General features: G+C 34.2%; 1 protein-coding gene across 1 annotated transcript; it reads left to right on the top strand.

The window, feature by feature from the left end:
* Nucleotides 1-81: 81 nt before the first annotated feature.
* On the top strand, nt 82-1,090 carry LOC114371404 (uncharacterized mitochondrial protein AtMg00860-like). Its single transcript, XM_028328863.1, has 2 exons — nt 82-265; nt 810-1,090. Exons 1-2 carry the CDS (start codon nt 82-84, stop codon nt 1,088-1,090), a joined length of 465 nt encoding a protein of 154 aa, XP_028184664.1.
* The last annotated feature ends 19,380 nt before the right edge of the window (nt 1,091-20,470 follow it).

The raw sequence follows: 20,470 nt of genomic DNA on the forward strand, positions 1-20,470 counted from the left end.
AATTTGATTGCTGAGGTTTATAGCATGTAGTTGCTTAAGGAGAATGTCACACCTAAGTCCTTCTTGGACCTACCTACAAGCATGGAGCCTGAGTTAGCTCTATTGCTGCACACTTATAGTGTTGTCTTTGCCACACCTATCAATCTACCTCCTCGACGATCTCATGATCACTCAATTCCCTTGTTGGAAAGGTCACAACCTGTCAAGGTTAAACCTTACAGGTATCCACATAGTCAGAAGGAAGAAATTGAGAAACTAGTCTCTGGTATGTTGGATGAAGGAATTATACAGCCTAGAAAAAGTCTTTTCTTCCCTAATTATTTTGGTAAATAAAAAGGATGGCTCTTGGAGGGTTTGTACTGGCTATAGAGCCTTGAATGCTATCACAATTAAGGATTTTTTTTCCAATACCTACGATGGATGAGCTCATTGATGAAACTGTTTGGAGAAACATTCTTCTCTAAACTAGATCTCTAGTTATCACCAGATATTGTTGAATCTGGAGGATAGGCATAAAACTGCATTTATGACTCATCATGGCCATTATGAGTGGTTGGTTATGCCTTTTGGCTTGACCAATGCACCTACAACCTTCTAGAGTCTCATGAATGATATTTTTGCTAGATTGTTAAGGAAATTTGTCCTGGGGTTTTTTGATGACATATTGGTTTATAGTGCTAATTGGAAAGACCATTTGTACCATTTGGAGGTTGTTTTAAATATTATACAAAAGCATAAGCTATTTGCAAGATTCTCTAAGTGCTATTTTGGGGTTCAACAAATTGATTATTTGGGACATACCTTATCAGGATCAGGCATAGCTATGGATGCAAACAAATTAGAGGTAGTTCAAAATTGGGTAGAGCCTATGAAGCTAAAGCAATTAAGGGGCTTCCTAGGACTTACAAGTTATTATAGAAGATTTGTTCAGTCCTATGCTACCATTGCAGCACCTTTGATTGATCTATTGAAGAAGGACTCTTTCAGATGGAGTCAAGCTATTGCTCAGGCTTTCCAACAACTTAAGATAGCCGTGACTTCTGCACTTGTCCTTGCTATTCCTAATTTCAATGAAATTTTTGTATTATAAACTGATGCTTCAAGGAGTGGAGTTGGTGTTGTGTTAAGCCAAAACAAGCATCCTATTGCTTATTTCTCAAAAAAGTTGTCTAGTAGAATGCAGAAACAATATGTATATACTCGGGAATTCTATGTTATTACTAAAGCTTTAGCTAAATTCGGACATTATCTTCTTGGTCATAAATTTATCATTAAGACTAATAAAAAAAGTTTAAAAGAGTTAATGGAGCAAAAGTTGCAAAACCTTGAGCAACAACTGCAACATCCCATTTTTCGTAAATAAATTAAAAAAGCTTTTTAGTAAAAAAAAATAAAGTTTTAGAAAATGGTGAGGTTTTATAATTAAATAAATAAAGAGAAATAACTGTACTAAAATAATAATTTGAAGAAAAAAAATATATTTGATTTATTCATTTGATAGAAAATAAAATAGAGTTCCTTTTTATAAAATAATAAAAATAAATAAATAGAGTAAATAATAGGCTATGAGTACCCTATCTATAAATAAAGGCATCTTAGGTCAATTTTCAGATTGACGATACTCTCTACGCTACCTCTTCCTCTCAATTTCGTTTTTCCTTCTCCTCCCAAAACTCTCTTTCTTTCCTGCATATCACCAAACCTGTCTCAGAAATATGACGATCTCAGACTCATTCACCATTGGATCGTCATGAAATTTGAGCACCAAGTTTGGAACTCATTTCCGAACAATGCCACCATTGGGAACTACTAACAAATGTCTGAGATGAGAGAAATACCCTTTGCATCTTAGTTTTTCCTTTTTCCGCAGAAACTCAAAACTGTCTCAGTAAAACCACGATCCCAGACTCATTAACCGTTGGGTTGTTGTGAACTTTTGATATATGGTTATTGTTTCACTTACGCATATCTTCACCGTTGGGATTCACAAAATAATATCTGTGGAGGGAGCAGTACTCATCGCACGTAGACAGTGGAATGGAGGCTTTAATCCCTTCTCCTTCTCTCTAAGTTTGGGAACCTTATCAGAGCAGTCAGAGGAAAAACTTGAGGAATCTCAGGAAACTGCTAGAGATATCGCTATTGCTGTCACAATACACACGTGAGTCCGCTTAGAGGTAAGGGATGAGTTTATCGCAATTGGGGATAGAATGAACATGTGTAGGGATTCTTGGAGGATTAAATTGAGGTTTATTTTGGGATGTTTATTGAATTATAATTTTTCATTTATGATTATAAATACAATATTGTTTTTTTTATGCACCAATTGATGTTCTAATAAGAATTGATTGATAAATTTGAGTGTTCTTGATGTTTTTGTATTTTGACCCATGATTTTGATATAATTGTGTGAAATTATTTGAGGGGTTTTACTCCCCATGTTGTGATAAACCTTTTGTATAAATTGTTATGTTGAGATTATGAAATGGTGATTCAAATTATGAGTATGTGATAAATTGAACCTATGATTAATGGTGAAATACATGTGTATTGAGATAAGATGTGTGTATCGGGTTATGAGTTATGAACTGTGCAATCACATAATTGTAAGACCCTTTAAGGGCGATGAGTATTGTGATGGAATCCACTGTGGGAACCCGATGAGTTTAATCACAAGTGTGACGAGTTAAAATGAATTTGAAAACAATTGAGTAGTTGTATGTATTGCATAGTTCATAGGTAAAGTGTAAATGATTCATGAGGTGTGATAACATGCTACTTTGAGATTATACCATTCCATTGTGATTGAGACTGAATATATGTGATAAATTGAGTATATATTGACTTGAAATACATATGTGTGCATTGAGATGTTATGTGCATTGAGTTATGAGCTATGAATTGTACAATCACACGACTATAAGACCCTTCAAGGGCGACGAGTTAATGTTAAGACCCTTTAAGCGCAACGAGTTAATGCACGACGAGTATTGTGATGGGAACCACTATGGGGACCCGACAAGTTTAATCACAAGCGCAATGAGATAATACTATTTTGAGAACAATTGAGGAGTCATGTGTTTTGTACAGTTCATAGATAGAGTCTGTGTGCTAAAATGTTTTCTGGGTTGGACCTGAATCAGGAGGGAGAGGCCCTGACGGATTCTTCAGAGTGTAGGCCTTAAGGATAAATACATCCGATTTGAGTGCTCCTTTAAGCCTATGTTGATCCCATATAGTTGGAGCATTCTCACAAAATAGCATGACCCTGACTGGTCTCCCTATGATTTTACCTAGCAAAAGTGACCTAACTTGCTAGTGTGTAGTTTGTCTTGTCATGTACTCCTAGGCGCCCAATGAGGTTTTTCACTAACATGATACCACATTGCATATAGGATTGAGTCTTACTGTATCTGTTGCATAACACCTGTGTATTGATCGATATGGATTGATTTAATGATATTGTGTTTTGATCATTGAGTACGTGAATATCATGAAAATGAATGAGACATGTGTGGTGTTGTGATGTGATGTTGTGCGGCAAAGTGGTGAAATAACGTGAGTTATGATTAAGTAAGTTGTATTTTGTTTATATGATATTTATACCTATATGCTGTCTGGTTTCTCTCTATTAGTTAAGAATGTGATAACTCACTCCCCGTGTGCTATTTGTGTTTAGATCCTATAATGATCTCGAACTCTGTATTTGTAGGAGCAGATGATTAGGTGGATGACTATGAAAAACCTCATGCTAAAGGACACGGGAACACAATGCTCTGATAGGATGTGACATTAGGGTATAGGTTTCTATATTAATTGCATGAAGTCTTGGACGACCTTGTTTTAAGCCGAGATGATTTATTATTTATTTGGACAAGTTTTATTATGATGTTAGAAAAGTTAATATGAGCATTTTACCTTTTTGAAAGACTTGTATTTAAATGCATTATAAAAACTTTTAACTAATTTTGATTTCTTACTTCTTTTATTATTAGTACATATATGTGAGGGGTAAAGGGCATCACAACAACAGTGGCTTCTTAAGTTCTTAGCAGATGACTTTACTATTCAGTACAAGCCTGGGAAAGAGAACATACTGACTGATTCATTCATGGATAAATCAAGTAATTGATAGGACTCAAACTGATCCTCAATTGGTGAAAATATATCAAAGTTTCCTACAAGGCAAACCTCCTTATAATGATTACAACATTCAAAATGGATTATTGATGTTCAAGGATAAAATTGTATTACCTAGTGATTCTGCACTATTGAATCAGATCATGCAGAAGTTTCATAGTACTAAAATTGGTGGGCATATAGGGGTCAATAAAACAATAGCTCGCATTAGGGCTCAATTTTACTAGAGTGGAATGAGGAATGATTTTAGTAAGTTTGTCAGGGAATGTTCCATTTGTCAACAGGCCAAAGTTGGTAATATGTTGCCTACTGGTTTATTACAGCATCTTCCAATTCCTCAACAAATTTGGGAGGATATAGCAATGGATTTCATTGTTCAGTTACCAACTTCTTAGGGGTTTTCCACTATCCTTGTGATTGTGGATAGGCTTTCAAAATTTGTTTATTTCATCCTTTAAAAGCTAATTACGATGCTAAAGTGGTTGTTGAGGCTTTTATTAACAACATTGTGAAGGTCATGGATTTCCAAAGTCCATAGTATCGGTTAGAGACAGAGTTTTCATCAGTTCATTTTGGCAACAATTATTTAAGTCTCAAGGTATAATATTGTCCATGAGCTCTTCTTACCATTCACAATCCGATGGACAGACTGAGAATCTTAATAAGACATTAGAGATGTATTTGTATTTGAACATCCAAAAAATTGGGTTTCAATGCTTCCTTGGGCTCAATTTTGGTACAACACTTCTTTTCATCAAAGTTTGGGAATGACCCCTTTCCAAGCTGTATTTGGTAGAGCCCCACCCTCTGTGAGTCATTATGAAGCTGATCTGATAGATCCCAATCAGCTTAAGGAGTCCTTGCAGCAAAGAGACCAACTCCTTTCCAAGCTTAAAGTGAATTTATGGAAGACAGATAAGAAGAGGAGAAATTTGCAATTCAAAGAAGGTGATTTGGTTCTTGTGAAGCTTCAACCATATTGACAACATTCTATCACTTTAAGGAAACATCAGAAACTAGGAATGTATTTTTTTTGGTCCTTTTCCAGTGCTGGAGAAGAATGGAAATGTCACATACAAGCTTAAACTTCCAGAATTAGCAATAATACATCCTATTTTTCATGTTGCTCAGCTTAAACAATTCCATGGCATGGTTTATTAACCTTATGTTCCCTTGCCCCTTAATTCCAGTGTTATGGGTCCAATCCTCAATCCTTTGAAGGTGTTGGACGTGCGTGTTGTTAGGAGATTGGAGAAGGAAATCTCTCAAGTATTGATTCAATGGGAAGCTACTGAAGTTAAAGATGCTAGGGAAGATTTGCAAGACATCGTGAACTCTTATCCTCAGTTCAACCTTAAGGACAAGGTTGTTTTTGATGAGAAGGGTAATGTAACATGTGTAAAGTCTGAAGAAGTTTTGGCGTGAAATTCTATTAAGAAGGAAGGACACATGTCAGACGATCCGCATCACATGGGAGTCAGGAAAAGCACACGGTTGAGGAGAGAGAACATATTGCTGAAGGACTTCGCGCATTAGGGGGCCATGAAAGTGATCTTCTCTCTAATGCCTCTTCCTCTCTGAAATTCTCTGGAATTCTGATTATATTCCCTTTCTCTCTCTGAGATACTTTTCTGATATGTCTGTACTTCAGGTGATCGTAGTGAGTTATGTTATCATTATTCCGTAAAGATTGTTCATGCCTTGCTTCTATTATTTGTCAAATTCTTTTCTTTAACGGATTTTGTTCTAGTATTTCTAAACAATATGAATTCAGTTTGATAATCGAAAAACTATATTGATACGTTTCAAATTAACACCACAGTCGCCACTGCTGTTGTCTAGAGGTTTGTTATCCAAGCTCGCATTGCCCACCGTGCCCGTAGAGAAGATGAGGTTTGAAACAAATGGTATTAAGCTAATAAAAGTTGTTATTTATAATTTAATGAATTCATTTTTTTCGATAGAATTATCAATGTCTACATTCATTTGATCAACAAACTATTCACATCTACATACTTCATCAACAATTTTACAAATTACAAAATACATACGGTAAATGACACAAATCTATTGTCCTCCATCATATACTTTTAAATAACATCCCTTATTTTGATTTGAGTAAATGGCCTGTATATTGACTTAGTATATTATATCATTCAATTCAATTAGAAATTGTTATATGTTCAATTCAATTAGAAATTGTTATATAAGGCAGTTTTACTAATTTACTTGATAATTGCTTCAAAAATTCTATATATTATGATATTTATGGAGTTTTTTTGACTGGTTGATAAGTGCATATACATTATTTTTTATTATTTTAGTTTCAATAAATATTTTATTTCTTTATTTATTATTATCTGTATATATTCTGATTTTGATTTTTGGGTTCTTAGAATATTTGCACCTGTTACGCGCATTTATGAGTATTCGAGAGGAAGTAATTACTAGTATTATAGAACTTTGAAATAAAGTAATTCAAATTGGGAATACGGAAGGTGGATATGAAAAAAAATTATACGTTTCTTTTTTAACATTTTCTTGAGTCATAATATAGTTAGATGAATCTAAATTAATTTATTATATGAAATACATTATTCATGATACATACATTCATTTTCAAGTGTCATTTTCATTTCATGTAAAGTCTTACTTTATATATCCAAGTTTCTCATATCTGTTACTTGGCATTCAAATCTTTTACTTGTAGGCACTTTTTGTTTCCTTGTTTGTGTAACATTCCAATTTTTCGTAAATAAATTTAAAAAACTTTTTAGTAAAAAATAAATAAATAAATAAATATAGAGCAAATAATAGGCTGAGTACCCTAGGTATAAATAGTTATGTTAAGTCAGCTGTCTCATTTTGGCCTCATTTTCGTTTTTCCCCTTCTCCTCTCAAAACCCTTTCTTTTTCCTGCAGCCCACCAAACCAGTCTCAGAAAAACGACGGTCTCGAACCCGTTCACCGTTGGATCGTCGTGAAATTTGAGTATCATGTTCGCAACACAATTACAAGCATTCTCACCGTTGGGAATTTCAATATCATGTCTGAAGTGAGAGAAACACCCTTTGCATTGTAGCCTTTTTCTTTCCCGCAGAAACCCAGAGCTATCTTGGTAAAACTACGATCCCAGTTTCGTTAACCGTTGGATTATTGTGAAATTTGGATATGTTGTTCGAAATTCAATTCCGCACGCTTCCACCGTTGGGATTTGCGAGATAATATTCGTGGAGGGAGAAAAAGGAATCGTATGAAGACAGTACAAGTGGAGGTTTCGATCTCTTCTCCGTCTCTCTGACGTTTGGGAATTCTATCGGAGCAGTCGGATGAATAATTGAAAGAATTTCCGGGAACCGCTAGAGATGTTGCTATCACTGGCTGAAGACACGTGAGCCCGCTTAGAGGTAAGGGATAAGTTTATCACAATTGGGGATTAGAATGAACATGTGTAGGGATCCTTAGAGAACTAAATTTGGGTTTATTTTGGGATGTTTATTGAATTATAATTTTCTCTTTATGATTATAAATATAATATTATTTTGTTCTATGTACCAATTGATGTCCTGATGATAATTGATTGATAAACTTGAGTGCTCTTGATGTCTTTGTGTTTAACCCATGAATTCGATTAATTGATTGTGATATAATTGTGAGAAACTATTTCAGGGATTTTACACCCCATGTTGTGATAAAATCTTTTGTATAAATTGTTATGTTGAGGTTATGAAATGATGATTCAAACTGTGAGTATGTGATAAATTGAACATGTGACGGATGATGAAATACATGTGTATTGAGATGAGATGTGTATATTGAGTTGTGAACTATGAACTGTGCAATCACACAATTGTAAGACCCTTTAAGGGTGACGAGTATTGTGATGGGATCCACTGTGGGAATCCGACGAGTTAAAATGATTTTGAAAACAATTGAGTAGATGTGTGTATTGCATAGTTCATAGGTAAAGTGTACATGATTCATGAGGTGTGATAACATGTTAAATTGAGATTATACCATTGTGATTGGGATTAAGTATATGTGATAAATTGAGTATGTATATGATTGAGATATATATGTGCATCGAGTTGTGAACTATGAATTGTACAATCACACGATCATAAGTCCCTTTTAGGGCGACGAGTTGATGTTAAGTCCCTTTTAGGGCGACGAGTTGATGCTAAGTCCCTTTTTGGGCGACGAGTTAATGTTAAGTCCCTTTAAGGGCGACGAGTTAATGATAAGACCCTTAAAGGGTGACGAGTTAAAATTATTTTGAGAACAATTGAGGAGTCGTGTGTTTTGTACAGTTCATAGATAGAGTCTGTGTGCTAAAATAATTTTAGGGGTTGGACCTGAATCAGGAGGGAGAGGCCCTGACGGACTCTTCGGAGTGTAGGCCTTGGGGGTCACCGGGTTTGAGTGCTCCTTTAAGCCTATGTTGATCCCATATGGTTGGAGCATTCTCGCAAAACATCGTGACCCTGACTGGTCTCCCTATGATCTTACTTAGTGAGAGTGACCTGACAAACCCATTGTGTGGTGTGTCTTGTTATGTACTCCTAAGCGCCCCAGTGTGGTTTTTCACTGACATGGTACCACATTGCATATAGGCTTGAGTCTTAGCATAACTGTCGCATACGCTTGCTAATTGTTTATTATGAAATTGATGTGTTATTATGTCTTGATCGGAGTGTGTGATTCCTGTGTATAATGATTGATGATTGAAAGGTGTGATTGATGAATGACAAAGTGATGAAATAATGTGAGATATGCTAAGGAAATTATATTTGGCTACTATATGTTGTGTTGTTTCTCTCTAGTAGTTAGCAATGTAATAACTCACTTCCGGTTTGCTGTTTGTGTTTGGATCCTGTGATGATCTTGAACTTTGTGTTCGGGGGAGCAGATGAATAGGTGGATGACTATGAAGAACCTCATGCTAGAGGACACGGGAACACCACGCTCTGATAGGATGTGACATTAGGATATAGGTTCTATATTAATTGTATGAGACTTATATGACTTTCTTTGAGTCGAGATGACTTTATTATTTATTTGGACAAGTTTGAATATGATGTAGAAGAAAGTGAATGTGAGTCTTTTACCCATTTCAAAAGCTTGTATTTAAAAATGTTTTAAAAATACTTTTAATTAATATTTGAATTTTTATTCCTTTATTAATATATATGTGAGGGGTAGAGGGTGTCACAGTTTGCATCGGGATCATGATATTCCTTGTTGGACATTATGGTGACCATACATCATCGCAGGTACAATTTTTTTCATAAACTTTTGATGCTCTTTTTTTGTTACCAATATTTTTATAAGTTTTTGATTGTGATTAGTGACTATTGCTTTATATGCTATTTGTGTTCATCATGAGTTAACCTTAGATTCCCATTTGAGATTCAATACAATGATTCTTGTGGACAATTTGCATTAATCGTTGTTTTGAATATTGACTTATCCTTTGGACAGTTTGGGAAAAGTCATTTATATATAGTAGATTGATATGTAAAGGTTAACTTTTTTTCTTAAATTTGATGAAATTTTGGTCAGTGCATTTCACTTTGTTGTATGGGTGTATACTTGATTGCAGTGGAATTCATGTCATGTATTTGGAGTTTAATGCGAAATTTTGCTGAAATTTAACCTTTAGTATGAGTCTACTATAAATAAATGTCTTCCTTAATGCGATCAAGCCACACCTTTAATGAAAAAGTGAGGTTTTCATACATGGAATAACTTTTTGAGTGTCACAGAGTTATTAATTAAATGGATCAAAGTTGGATGAATGCAAGTCGCATGAGCCCTGCGTATGAGGAAGGGATTGAATAGTTCTTGGAATTTATTTACAAAAGAAGTCGACCGAATGAGGATGGAGAATATTTTTGTCCTTGTATAAATTGTTTGAATGGGAGACAACAAGTACTAGACAACATACGGGAGAATCTACTATGTGATGAGATTAAGAAAAATTATACAACATATATATGTCATGGTGAATTGACGACATGCAGATGAGGTTCCAAACTAAACCAGTTGATGTAGAAATGGAAGATCGCTTAGAGGATATGATTTGTGATCTAGGACAAGAGTATTTTCAACAAGCACATGCCCCTATGTATAATACATTGGAAAGTGATTCCAAAAAACTTTGTATCCGGGGTGCAAAAAGTCATTGACGTTGTTATCAGCGGTGTTAAGTCTGGTCAATGTCAAGGCCAAATATGGGTGGAGTGACAAAAGTTTTGCTTCCCTGCTTCAACTAGTTCATGATATGCTTCCAAAGGATAACATGTTGCCAAAAAGTTACTATCGAATTAAGAAGATATTATGTTAGATGGATATGCAGTATCAGAAAATACATGCATGCCCTAATGATTGCATACTGTATAGGCAAGGATTTGAAGAAATGCATAAATTCTCGAGGTGTGGAGTATCACAGTACAAAGTGAAGGATGATGATGAGTGTAACAATGATGAAAGCACAAAGAAATACCCCCCAACGAATGTGTTATGGTATCTTCCGATCATTTCAAGGTTTAAGCGTCTATCGGCAAATGGAAATGATGAAAAAGACCTTACATGACATGCAAATGGGAGAAACTGCGATTGAATGCTTCGCCATCTGGCAAATTCCTCCAAGTGAAAGAAGATTGATCATTTGTATCTGGATTTTGGAAAAGAGACAAGAAATCTTAGGCTTAGACCTACCACTGATGGAATGAATCCCTACGATAGTTTAAGCACTCAGCACAATCCGTGGCTTGTTTTGCTAGTAATTTACAACTTGCCTCCTAGGTTGTGCATGAAGCAAAAATATATGATGTTGTCTATGATGATATTGAGCGAAAGACAACCAAGAAATGACATCAATGTTTATCTCAATCCCTTGATTGAAGACTTGACAAAGTTGTGGGTCGAGGGGGTTGTCGTGTTTAATGGGGTATCAAAATGAGACATTCAAGTTGCGTGCAATACTATTTTGTATCATTAATGACTTTCCAGCATACGGGAATTTGAGTGGATACAGTGTTAAGGGTCATCATGCATGCCCTACCTGTGAAGAAGACACAAGCTACGTACAATTGAAACATGGAAGAAAAACAATATACACTTGGCATCGATGTTTTCTAAAAGCTTATCACCCTTACCGGCGATTAAAAAAACTTTTAATGGAAGTTAAGAGCATGAAAGTCTGCTAATACCATTAACTAATCAGCAGGTTCTTGATCGGGTTAAGGACATCAATACTATATTTGGAAAGACCCAAAAGAAGGAAAAAAGTAAAACTTGCATATGGAAGAAGAGGTCGATATTGTTTGGTCTTCCATACTGATCCGATCTAGATGTCAGACATTGTATTGATGTTCTGCATGTGCAGAAAAATGTGTATGATAGTGTCATTGACACACTTCTTAACATTCAAGGAAAGATAAATAATGGTTTGAATACTGTTGGATCAAGTGGCCTCAGAATAATTAAGAAGGGGGGATTGAGTTAATTATTAATGTGACTTGACTAATTAAAAACTTATCCTTCTTAATGTTACTAGATTCAGCTAGGCTTTTACTACTAAGTTAAGAAAGTAAAGAACATAAATAATAACTTAACAAAAGTAAAAGCAGAAATTAAAAGTACATAGCGGAAATTAAAGAGTGTAGGGAAGGAAAAGACAAACATAAGATTTATACTGGTTTGGCAACAACCTGTGCCTACATCCAGTCCCCAAGCAACCACCGGTTCTTGAGATTTCTTTCAACCTTGTAAAATCCTTTACAAGCCAAAGATCCACAAGGGATGTACCCTCCCTTGTTCTCTTTGAACAACCAAGTGGATGTATCCTCCACTTGAACTGATCCACAAGAGATGTACCCTCTCTTGTTCTCAGTACAACAACCCAAGTAGATGTACTCTCTACTTGTACCACAAAGGATGTACCCTCCAATGTGTTAAGACAAAGAATTCTCAGGCAGTTAGTCCTTTGAAATCTTTTGTTTAAGGGGAATGGAAGAATCAAAAGAATTCTAAGGCGGTTAGTCCTTTGAATCTTCTTGGAAAGAGAGAAGGGAGACACAAAAGAATTCAGGCGGTTAGTCATTCTATTCTTTTGGCAAATGGAGAAGTGAATGAAGAAGAAGAATAGCACAAGTTTTTGAACAATGAACTTTTCTTGGAATAGAAAGTTTTGAACAAAAACTCTTTGAGAAAATGAATCAAAAAATTATGTAAAAACTTGTTCTATGAAAAGGTTGTTCTTTAAATTCATGCCATGGTCACATATTTATAGTCATTTGATGACTCAAGTTAAATTTTTTTACTCTTGGCAATTTCTTTAAAACTAATCACTTTAAGAGATTGTGACTCTTTTGAAAACTAGTCACTTAAAGGTTGTGACCTTTGAAAAATTCTTCAGAAACAAGTCACTTTAAGAATTGTGACTTTTGATAATTTATTTTTTGAAATCAGTCACTGGTAATCGATTACCATTAAAGTGTAATCGATTACACATCAACAAATGTGACTTTTCATGTTTAAATTTGAAAATCAAAACGTTTAGAAACACTGGTAATCGATTACAAGTATTGTGTAATCGATTACACAAGTTAAAAATGATTTGAAAATGTTTTATCACTTGTTGTGACTCTTGAAATTTGAATTCTAACGTTTTAAAATATTGGTAATCGATTACATGCTCATGGTAATCGATTACAGCTTTGTAAATCAGTTTTGAAAACAATGTTGGCTACTGGTAATCGATTACTACCTTATGGTAATCGATTACCAGAGAGTAAAACTCTTTGATAAAAGATTTTGTGAAAAATTCTTGTGCTACTCAATGTTTTAAAAAAATTTTTAGTACTTATCTTGATTGAGTCTTCTCTTGATTCTTGAATCTTGATCTTGATTGTTCTTGAATCTTGATTCTTGAATCTTGATCCTTGAAACTTGATTCTTAAATCCTTGGAATTTGCTTAACTCTTGATTCTTTGGCATCATCAAAATAATCTTGGAAGTCATTGCTTCCACAAATACTCGTCAAGATCTAATTGAGATAGGTATACAAGACCAGTTACATCTAAGGTCCGATGGTAAGAAAATATACTTGTTTCTAACTTGTCAGACTTTCTCCAAAAAGGAGAAGATAAGGTTTTGTCAGTGTTTGCACCGTGTCAAAGTGCCACAGGGATACTCTTCAAATATGAATAGCTTTGTGTAGTTTAAAGATCTAAAGTTAGTTGGCTTAAAGTCTCATGGTAGTCATGTCTAGATGCAACAACTGTTAGTTGTGACCATAACTTGCACGTGCTTTTTCTTCAACGCCATATGTAGCAAAGTGATTGATCCTATCAAGTTATATGAGTTAGAAAATGAGGCTGCTATTATCTTGTGTCAGTTGGAGATGTATTTTCCTCTTTCATTTTTTGACATTATGATTCACTTAATTGTTCATCTGGTGGGGGAAATTAAATTATGTGGTGTTGTTTATTTACGGTGGATGTATCCGATTGAGTGATACATGAAGATCTAAAAATGGTATACAAAGAATCTACACTGCCATGCAACATCAATTGTTGAAAGGTACATTGCAGAAGAAGCTATTGAATTTTGTTAAGAGTATGTTGAAAAGGCAAAACTTGTTGGGCTTCCCGAGTCTCGACATAACAAAAGAATGGGAGGTAAGGGTTTAAGAGTACTACATGTTATCACTTCAACTCTAGAAGAATTACAAAAAGCTCATTTCCATATGTTGAATAACAACAATGAAGTTCTGCCATACATAGTTCGTCACGAAGCTTTAGTCAAGGAAAGTAACCCAAAAATGACCAAGAATAAGGTGTTGAAAGAGCATAACAAGACTTTCCTAAATTGGTATAAAGATACAATCTTTGGTGACAATAATGTTTTGAAAATGTTAAGGAAGTTAGCAGATGGACCTAAAAGAAATGTTATAACCTGACAAGGATACGATATCAACAAGTATTTGTTCTACACAAAATCACAAGACAACAAGTGTACAATGCAAAACAATGGGGTTAGTATAAGTGTTGAATCTCAACGCTTTGCTACTGTACATGATGACAATCCTCGTCTAGCTTCCATGCCTTACTTTGGAGTCATTGAAGAAATTTGGGAGCTTAATTATGTAAAATTCATTGTTTGTGTTTTCAAGTGTAAGTGGATTAATAGCAATATCGGTATGCAAACTGATGATGTTGGATTTACTTTGGTAGATCTGAAGAAGCTTGCTTATCAGAATGTGCCTTACATCATGGTAGAACAAGCTAAATAAGTTTTTTATGTTAAAGATCCTTGTGATGAAAGGTGGTCAATGGTTCTACATGGAAAAACATTTGGTGTTAATGTTGAAGATGATGATTCAACTATTAATACTTGTGTTAGTCCTTTCTCGACACAAATGCCACCTATCATCAACGGAGAAGAAGAAGTTGATGAATGATCATGATAAAAGAGAATTAATTAACATTGTATAATGTAATTTATTTTATATTTACTTGCTTTCATAATTTCCATTACATAACTTAATATAGTTTTGATTTGACTTTAATTAATGTTGTTTTGTAGCAGACACATAGCTATAACACCCAACTCTCCTCCTTCTCCTCTTCTTGAGTCATCAACACCTTTGTCGTCTAAGTCGAAGAAGACAAGAAAAGCAACACGACTTAGATCATTGGCTACTAGACCAGTTGGGGTGAAGAAACCAGTGGTTCACGTGAATCCTGCCACTGGGAAAACTGATGGTCCCTACAGAAAGAAATTAAGAACATATTTGGGGACCGTTGCTAGCAATAAGGGGGATGTTACAATTGATAATTGGAAACAAGTCCCTGTAGCTCAAAAGGATTTGATGTCGAAGGATATTCAGGTATTTCAATTAAATGTTGAATGTTGTTGTAATTGGTCGTACCAAAAATCTTATATTGTAATTGACTAGCTATAAAATGTATTTATTGTATCACAGGCTGAATTTGATATTCCTGAGGCATCCAATTTGAGGATGAAGAAAAAATACATCAGACCGTAGGAGAGCGATGAAGGTAGTTTAAGTCAGATTTGACCTCCAAATGGGCTCTGGCAAACGGCTAGGAGGGCAAGGATGATAAAGTATGTGAAAAGTATGACACAAGCAAACAAAAGTGAAACCAATTTTGTTAGAGCCGTAGAGACCCTTCATGGAAGGTTAGTTGATTCTCTTTTTTTAAACTTCATATTTACGCATTATTGTCAAGCGTATTAAGTTAGCCTAATGAGTAATTGTTACAGGATGTTCAAAAAAAGGCGTAGGCCATTCAGAAACATAACATTGTCCCTCACATGTTGTCTTGTAGGGGTTATAATTTTCTAGAAGAAAAGTTGATGGAGGACAAGAAAAAGAAATGATTGGAGGAAGAAACCCAATGTGGGAGCACTAACACAATTGTTGATCCTCCATCTCCTATTAGACAACACATGAATGGCCTGCACAAAAAAAATCTGGTCAAATGACATCTAAGGAAACAAAGGAAATTATAGATACGATTATAAGTGACTCTCATTTGTCAGTAGTCATTTTTTATGATAATTCTTGGATCAGTAAACCAATTTTTTTTCATCTATTGACTATAGGATTCCCTGGAAGAGTAGGCCTCATAGGGAAGCTTGCGCCATGGACGTCAAGATGAACTGACTGCTGCCATTGGGCGACCAGAGCACCCTAGCTTGTCCGTGCTGTTGGAGCTGGTGTCACGATCAAACAATACTTTGGACTGGCTTCAAGGAGCTCCTGCACGTTTACTTCTCGAAGACCTGGAGCAACATACATAAAAAATTAGGGACTAACTGTAGGAGTCGATCACAGAAAAAGTGACTCGAAAACTAATTTTTTCCTTCAACCAAATGCAATCCCAAATGCAATTGCAGATGCAATCACAGGAACTCACTATGCCTCTATAGCCTGAGGTTGGTCCTTTGCTGCTCATGTCAACACAAAGGGAAGTTGTGTCAATCCCTCGAGGCAGAACCCATACACAGGTGACTTAGAGAAATGTGGGTTCTATGTCAATGACAATCATCCTCACCTGGTTGCCCTTGGAAGAGTTTATGAGGGATTGATGATTGTACACAATGTCCCTTTGGGCAATGATCAAGTCAATGTCAGTGTTGAGGAAGTTCAAGATGCTAATGCTTGCATTCCTGTACCCATTCAAGAGGTTTAGTTAGTGGGGCAGGAACTTAACCATCCTTACTTGGCCAACACATCTTGTAAAGCCTTTTTCAGAACATGTATTTCATTTTGTTGATTTTGAGAATTATTAAAAAAGGATTTGTTACAAATAAAGTGTTGACTGTAATTCACTTATGTTTATTAACTGTGTAGGATAAACAGGGAGCTGGTGGACCAGCGAAACCTATATATAGGTCAGATCCTAATGTCAGTCCCTTATATCTAATGACATTGATCATCTCGCAGCTTTTCCTCGAGCCTTTGCAAGTGTTGTGGGATGCTACCCTATTTGGGGTGTATGATGATAACTTCCCCGTTTACATAAAGCATTGAGATATTTCTGAAATAGCACACGGTGGTCAATATCTCAACATCTCTGTTATACAATTGTGGATTCTATAAGTCACTTTACATTATTGTATATTAGCTAACTAATTGCTTTAAATTCATACATAATTTAATTTATTTTAACAATAGGTATATGACTGAGACAAGTATGTGAGCGGGGAATGCCTCTGTGTATGGATTCCACGAGACACAGTCCATACAGAAATCTGGACAATCACAATTTGAATCAGAAGATATATTAAGAAATAGATGCAGAATTCATATAGAGATGTCTACCTAGGAGCCTATTTGAATGGGTAAGTTAAATTGAATAAATTAATTTAAATAATGTATGCACTATAATAACTTAATGTTCTCCAATATTAATGCGGTGCACATTGACAAATGGTCATTATATGTCATAAGGACAATGTTGTCATTTGATTTTGTTCCTTGTACAATAAGCTGATAGCTACTTGAAAAGAATTATTAACAGATGAGTTGTATTTTCTAATACACTTACTTGCTAATTAGTATTTGACATCAATATTTTAATTGTACAATACATATGCATGTTTCTCTTAATCAGTGCTTTGAAAGGATTTAACGATAGTCAAGGAAGTAAATCCAAGGCTGCGACTAAATGTATTTTAGTTAAAGTATGTGATTTAAACATTGTTTGAAGCCTTAAAATTACATTTTATTACTCTATGCAGTAATTTTCAGTTAACTTTGAATATATGAATATTCTATTCAATTTAGTGTAATAAACAAAAATGAAGCACTAAGTACGGGTACTACGTAATGCATTCGATATCAATGATAGTCGTAAGAGGTTTCAAGGATAATTGGAAAATGATAATTATTTACTTGTAAACCAACTCAATTTTTTATAATTGTTATTATTTATACTTATTGACTTATGTTTTATTATATCATGCAGTATTTTACTGATCCAAGACCATTGGAACTAAAGAGAATGAAGACAATTTTAATTAAGTGGGCAAGATTTTATCTAAAAGTTAAAAATTAAACACTAGGTGTTTAAGTAATTTTAGAATTGTAGAGTTATGTTAATTTAGATTAGGTTACAAATGATTTTATGTATTGACTTTCATTACTTTAAATATTTCTTTTAATTGATAGTAATTATTCAATTATTATGGACAAAATTTGAATTGCCTGATAAAAACGGTTTGAATTGGTCCTATTATTCAATTTATAGGTTAATTTGGGATAATTAAAAAATAGACAAGATATTAAAAATGTCCAAAAAAAAACATCAATTTTCAAAATAATCGATGTTGATGAGAAGAAAACATATGTTTTTCTAAAAACCGATGTTAGTTTATACATATTTTACATTTTTTTTGGGTTATTTCTTATTATACAACATCGATTTTTTAGAAAACCGATTTTTTATAGTTTAGTTTAACATTGGTTTTCAAAAACCGATGTTAACTTTGATACTTTTAACATTGATAGTTTCAACATTGATTAATAATTGATGTTAAAAGTCTATTTTTAAGTAGTGGAAAATAACATTTAGTTGATTTTGCAAGATAATCCATTGAGAGAAATGTTTGTCACCAAATGTTGGCATATATTTGTACCACTTGTTTTTATAAACGAATTTAAATTTTAGTTATGTTTTTCCTTGTATACGTTTTCCTTTTGACAATCCTTTCTTCTTATGCATATAAAATTTCAATCATATTTTCAACTCATTCTTTCAAATTAATTGGCAGCAACATATGTCCTTTAATATAAACTTTGTATACTTTTATGTTGAACGTTTTACATATCTAATTGGCAATATTTTCAATTCTTACTATACAAGAAAGTAGGAGGATTTTAGTGTGTATTTGGATTATAGTTAAAAAATACTGTTTGGTTGAACTTAACTTTGTAAACTTGTTTATAAAAAAAAACTTGAAAACTTAAGTTGTATTAAAAATACAGTTTGGTTGAACTTTGTAAATTTGTTTGGATTTTTCCACATTCAATAGAAGCAAGAGAAGAGTAAATTTGAAATAAATCTCAATTTAAATGAAAGTTACATTCAACTCAACAAAAACAATTTGTCAAACAAGCAAATGGGACATTCAAAGAGAGTTGAACCTCAATTAAAATGCCCAAACATTAAACCAAATACATTCTTATAATTGTTCTATTAGATTAACACTTCATAATGTGGCATTCAAAAATTAAATATGCATATAAAAATATTCCAACATACCACGTGAAGTTTAAAACACATAAGCAAGGACAATAGTACACCACCCTTAAGCGACCCATTGTCTTTTTCAATTCAAAAATAGGATGAGTGTGTCTTTGTCATGAACCTGTCCACCGTCTGTAAATATACAACACTTTAGAACCCAAAAGAGCTAGAATTATTTTAGGGACTAAGTAGGAAAATAAAATTCCACCCTTTACCTTCAATAGCCAATAAATATAGCTAAGTCACACATGCACCATTTGATACCTTGCTTCACCTTAAGGGGGTTGTTTACTTTGTTTAAAGAACAAGAATTTTTAAGCAACATTTCATATTTGATAATGCCATGTGGCCTATGACTGAAATTTGGTTTTGGATTGTATAACCCAACAAGAGAAAGCGTTAGGCATGACTTCTATTTATGGTCATGGCAGAGTAAACAACTGAGAATTATCATCATGTGTGCTACCATAAAGCACCTTGGATTCAATTATATAATTACCATTTTAGTAATTTGTGGCTTGTTCACAAATTTACAATTGATCAATCAAATTGATACCAATAATAAAATCACAATTTTACTATGAGTCATGGAAGGGCTTTCTGTGCTGAATTTTGTATAAGATCACTCAAAGGTAGGATCATAGTGAAATTGTAATATATTTTACATGTAAAATTGTATTATTTGTGATCCATGGTGATCCTCAAGGAAACAACAATAAAAATAATAATAAACTAAAAAATTATATATATATATATATATATATATATATATATATATATATTACAAGTATTTTAGGTACCAACGACATTTAGATCTAAGTTGCACGTATTAGATTCTAATCATTACACTACTAAAAACATTGTTTTTTATGACGCACATTCTAAGACGGTTATTCGAAACCGTCTTAGAATATCATGAAGTGGCAATTTCATAATTAGAAGGAATGAAAATTATGACGGTTTTATGTAAAATCGTCTTAGTTTTCATTCCCTCTAATTACGAAATTACCACCAGTTCAACTTTCAAATCCCTAACTCACTCGTGCGTGCCTTCTTCTCGACAAACCCTACATCCATCACATCCTCTCTCTTTCTCCTTCACTTCTTCTTCCTCTGCACCCTCTTTTTCCTTGGCCTCCTCTTCCTCTCCTGCACCCACCTAGAGCCACTCCTTTCCCAACCAGAAGCCATGGCACCCCCTTTCGTACCCCAGCCAACGTCGCAAGTGGATCGCCAAACAGACCCACACAAATCACCAATGCCACATAGAATGTTAGACAAGTGGCCTCAGATATCTTAAGAAGGGGGGGTTGAATTAAGATATTCCAAACTATTTCTCCTAATTGAAAATCTATTTCACTTTTTACTCAAGTTATGAATTCCCTTAAAAACAATCTTCTTAAATATTAATTCAAATGAAACAATTTGAATATGAATATAAAGCAATAATAAATAAAGGAGATTAAGGGAAGAGAAAATGCAAACTCAGTTTTATACTGGTTCGGCCACACCCTTATGCCTACGTCCAGTCCCCAAGCAACCCG

Source organism: Glycine soja, chromosome 10, assembly GCF_004193775.1.
Source record: "Glycine soja cultivar W05 chromosome 10, ASM419377v2, whole genome shotgun sequence".
In the NCBI taxonomy this organism is placed as follows: Eukaryota; Viridiplantae; Streptophyta; class Magnoliopsida; order Fabales; family Fabaceae; genus Glycine; species Glycine soja.

Bases quoted from the DNA above. Each gene is read 5' to 3' on its own strand.
- LOC114371404 (XM_028328863.1), top strand. From the start codon at position 82: ATGGAGCCTGAGTTAGCTCTATTGCTGCACACTTATAGTGTTGTCTTT. The intron at 266-809 runs GTATGTTGGATG...ATACCTTATCAG, and splicing joins AATTGAGAAACTAGTCTCTG to GATCAGGCATAGCTATGGAT.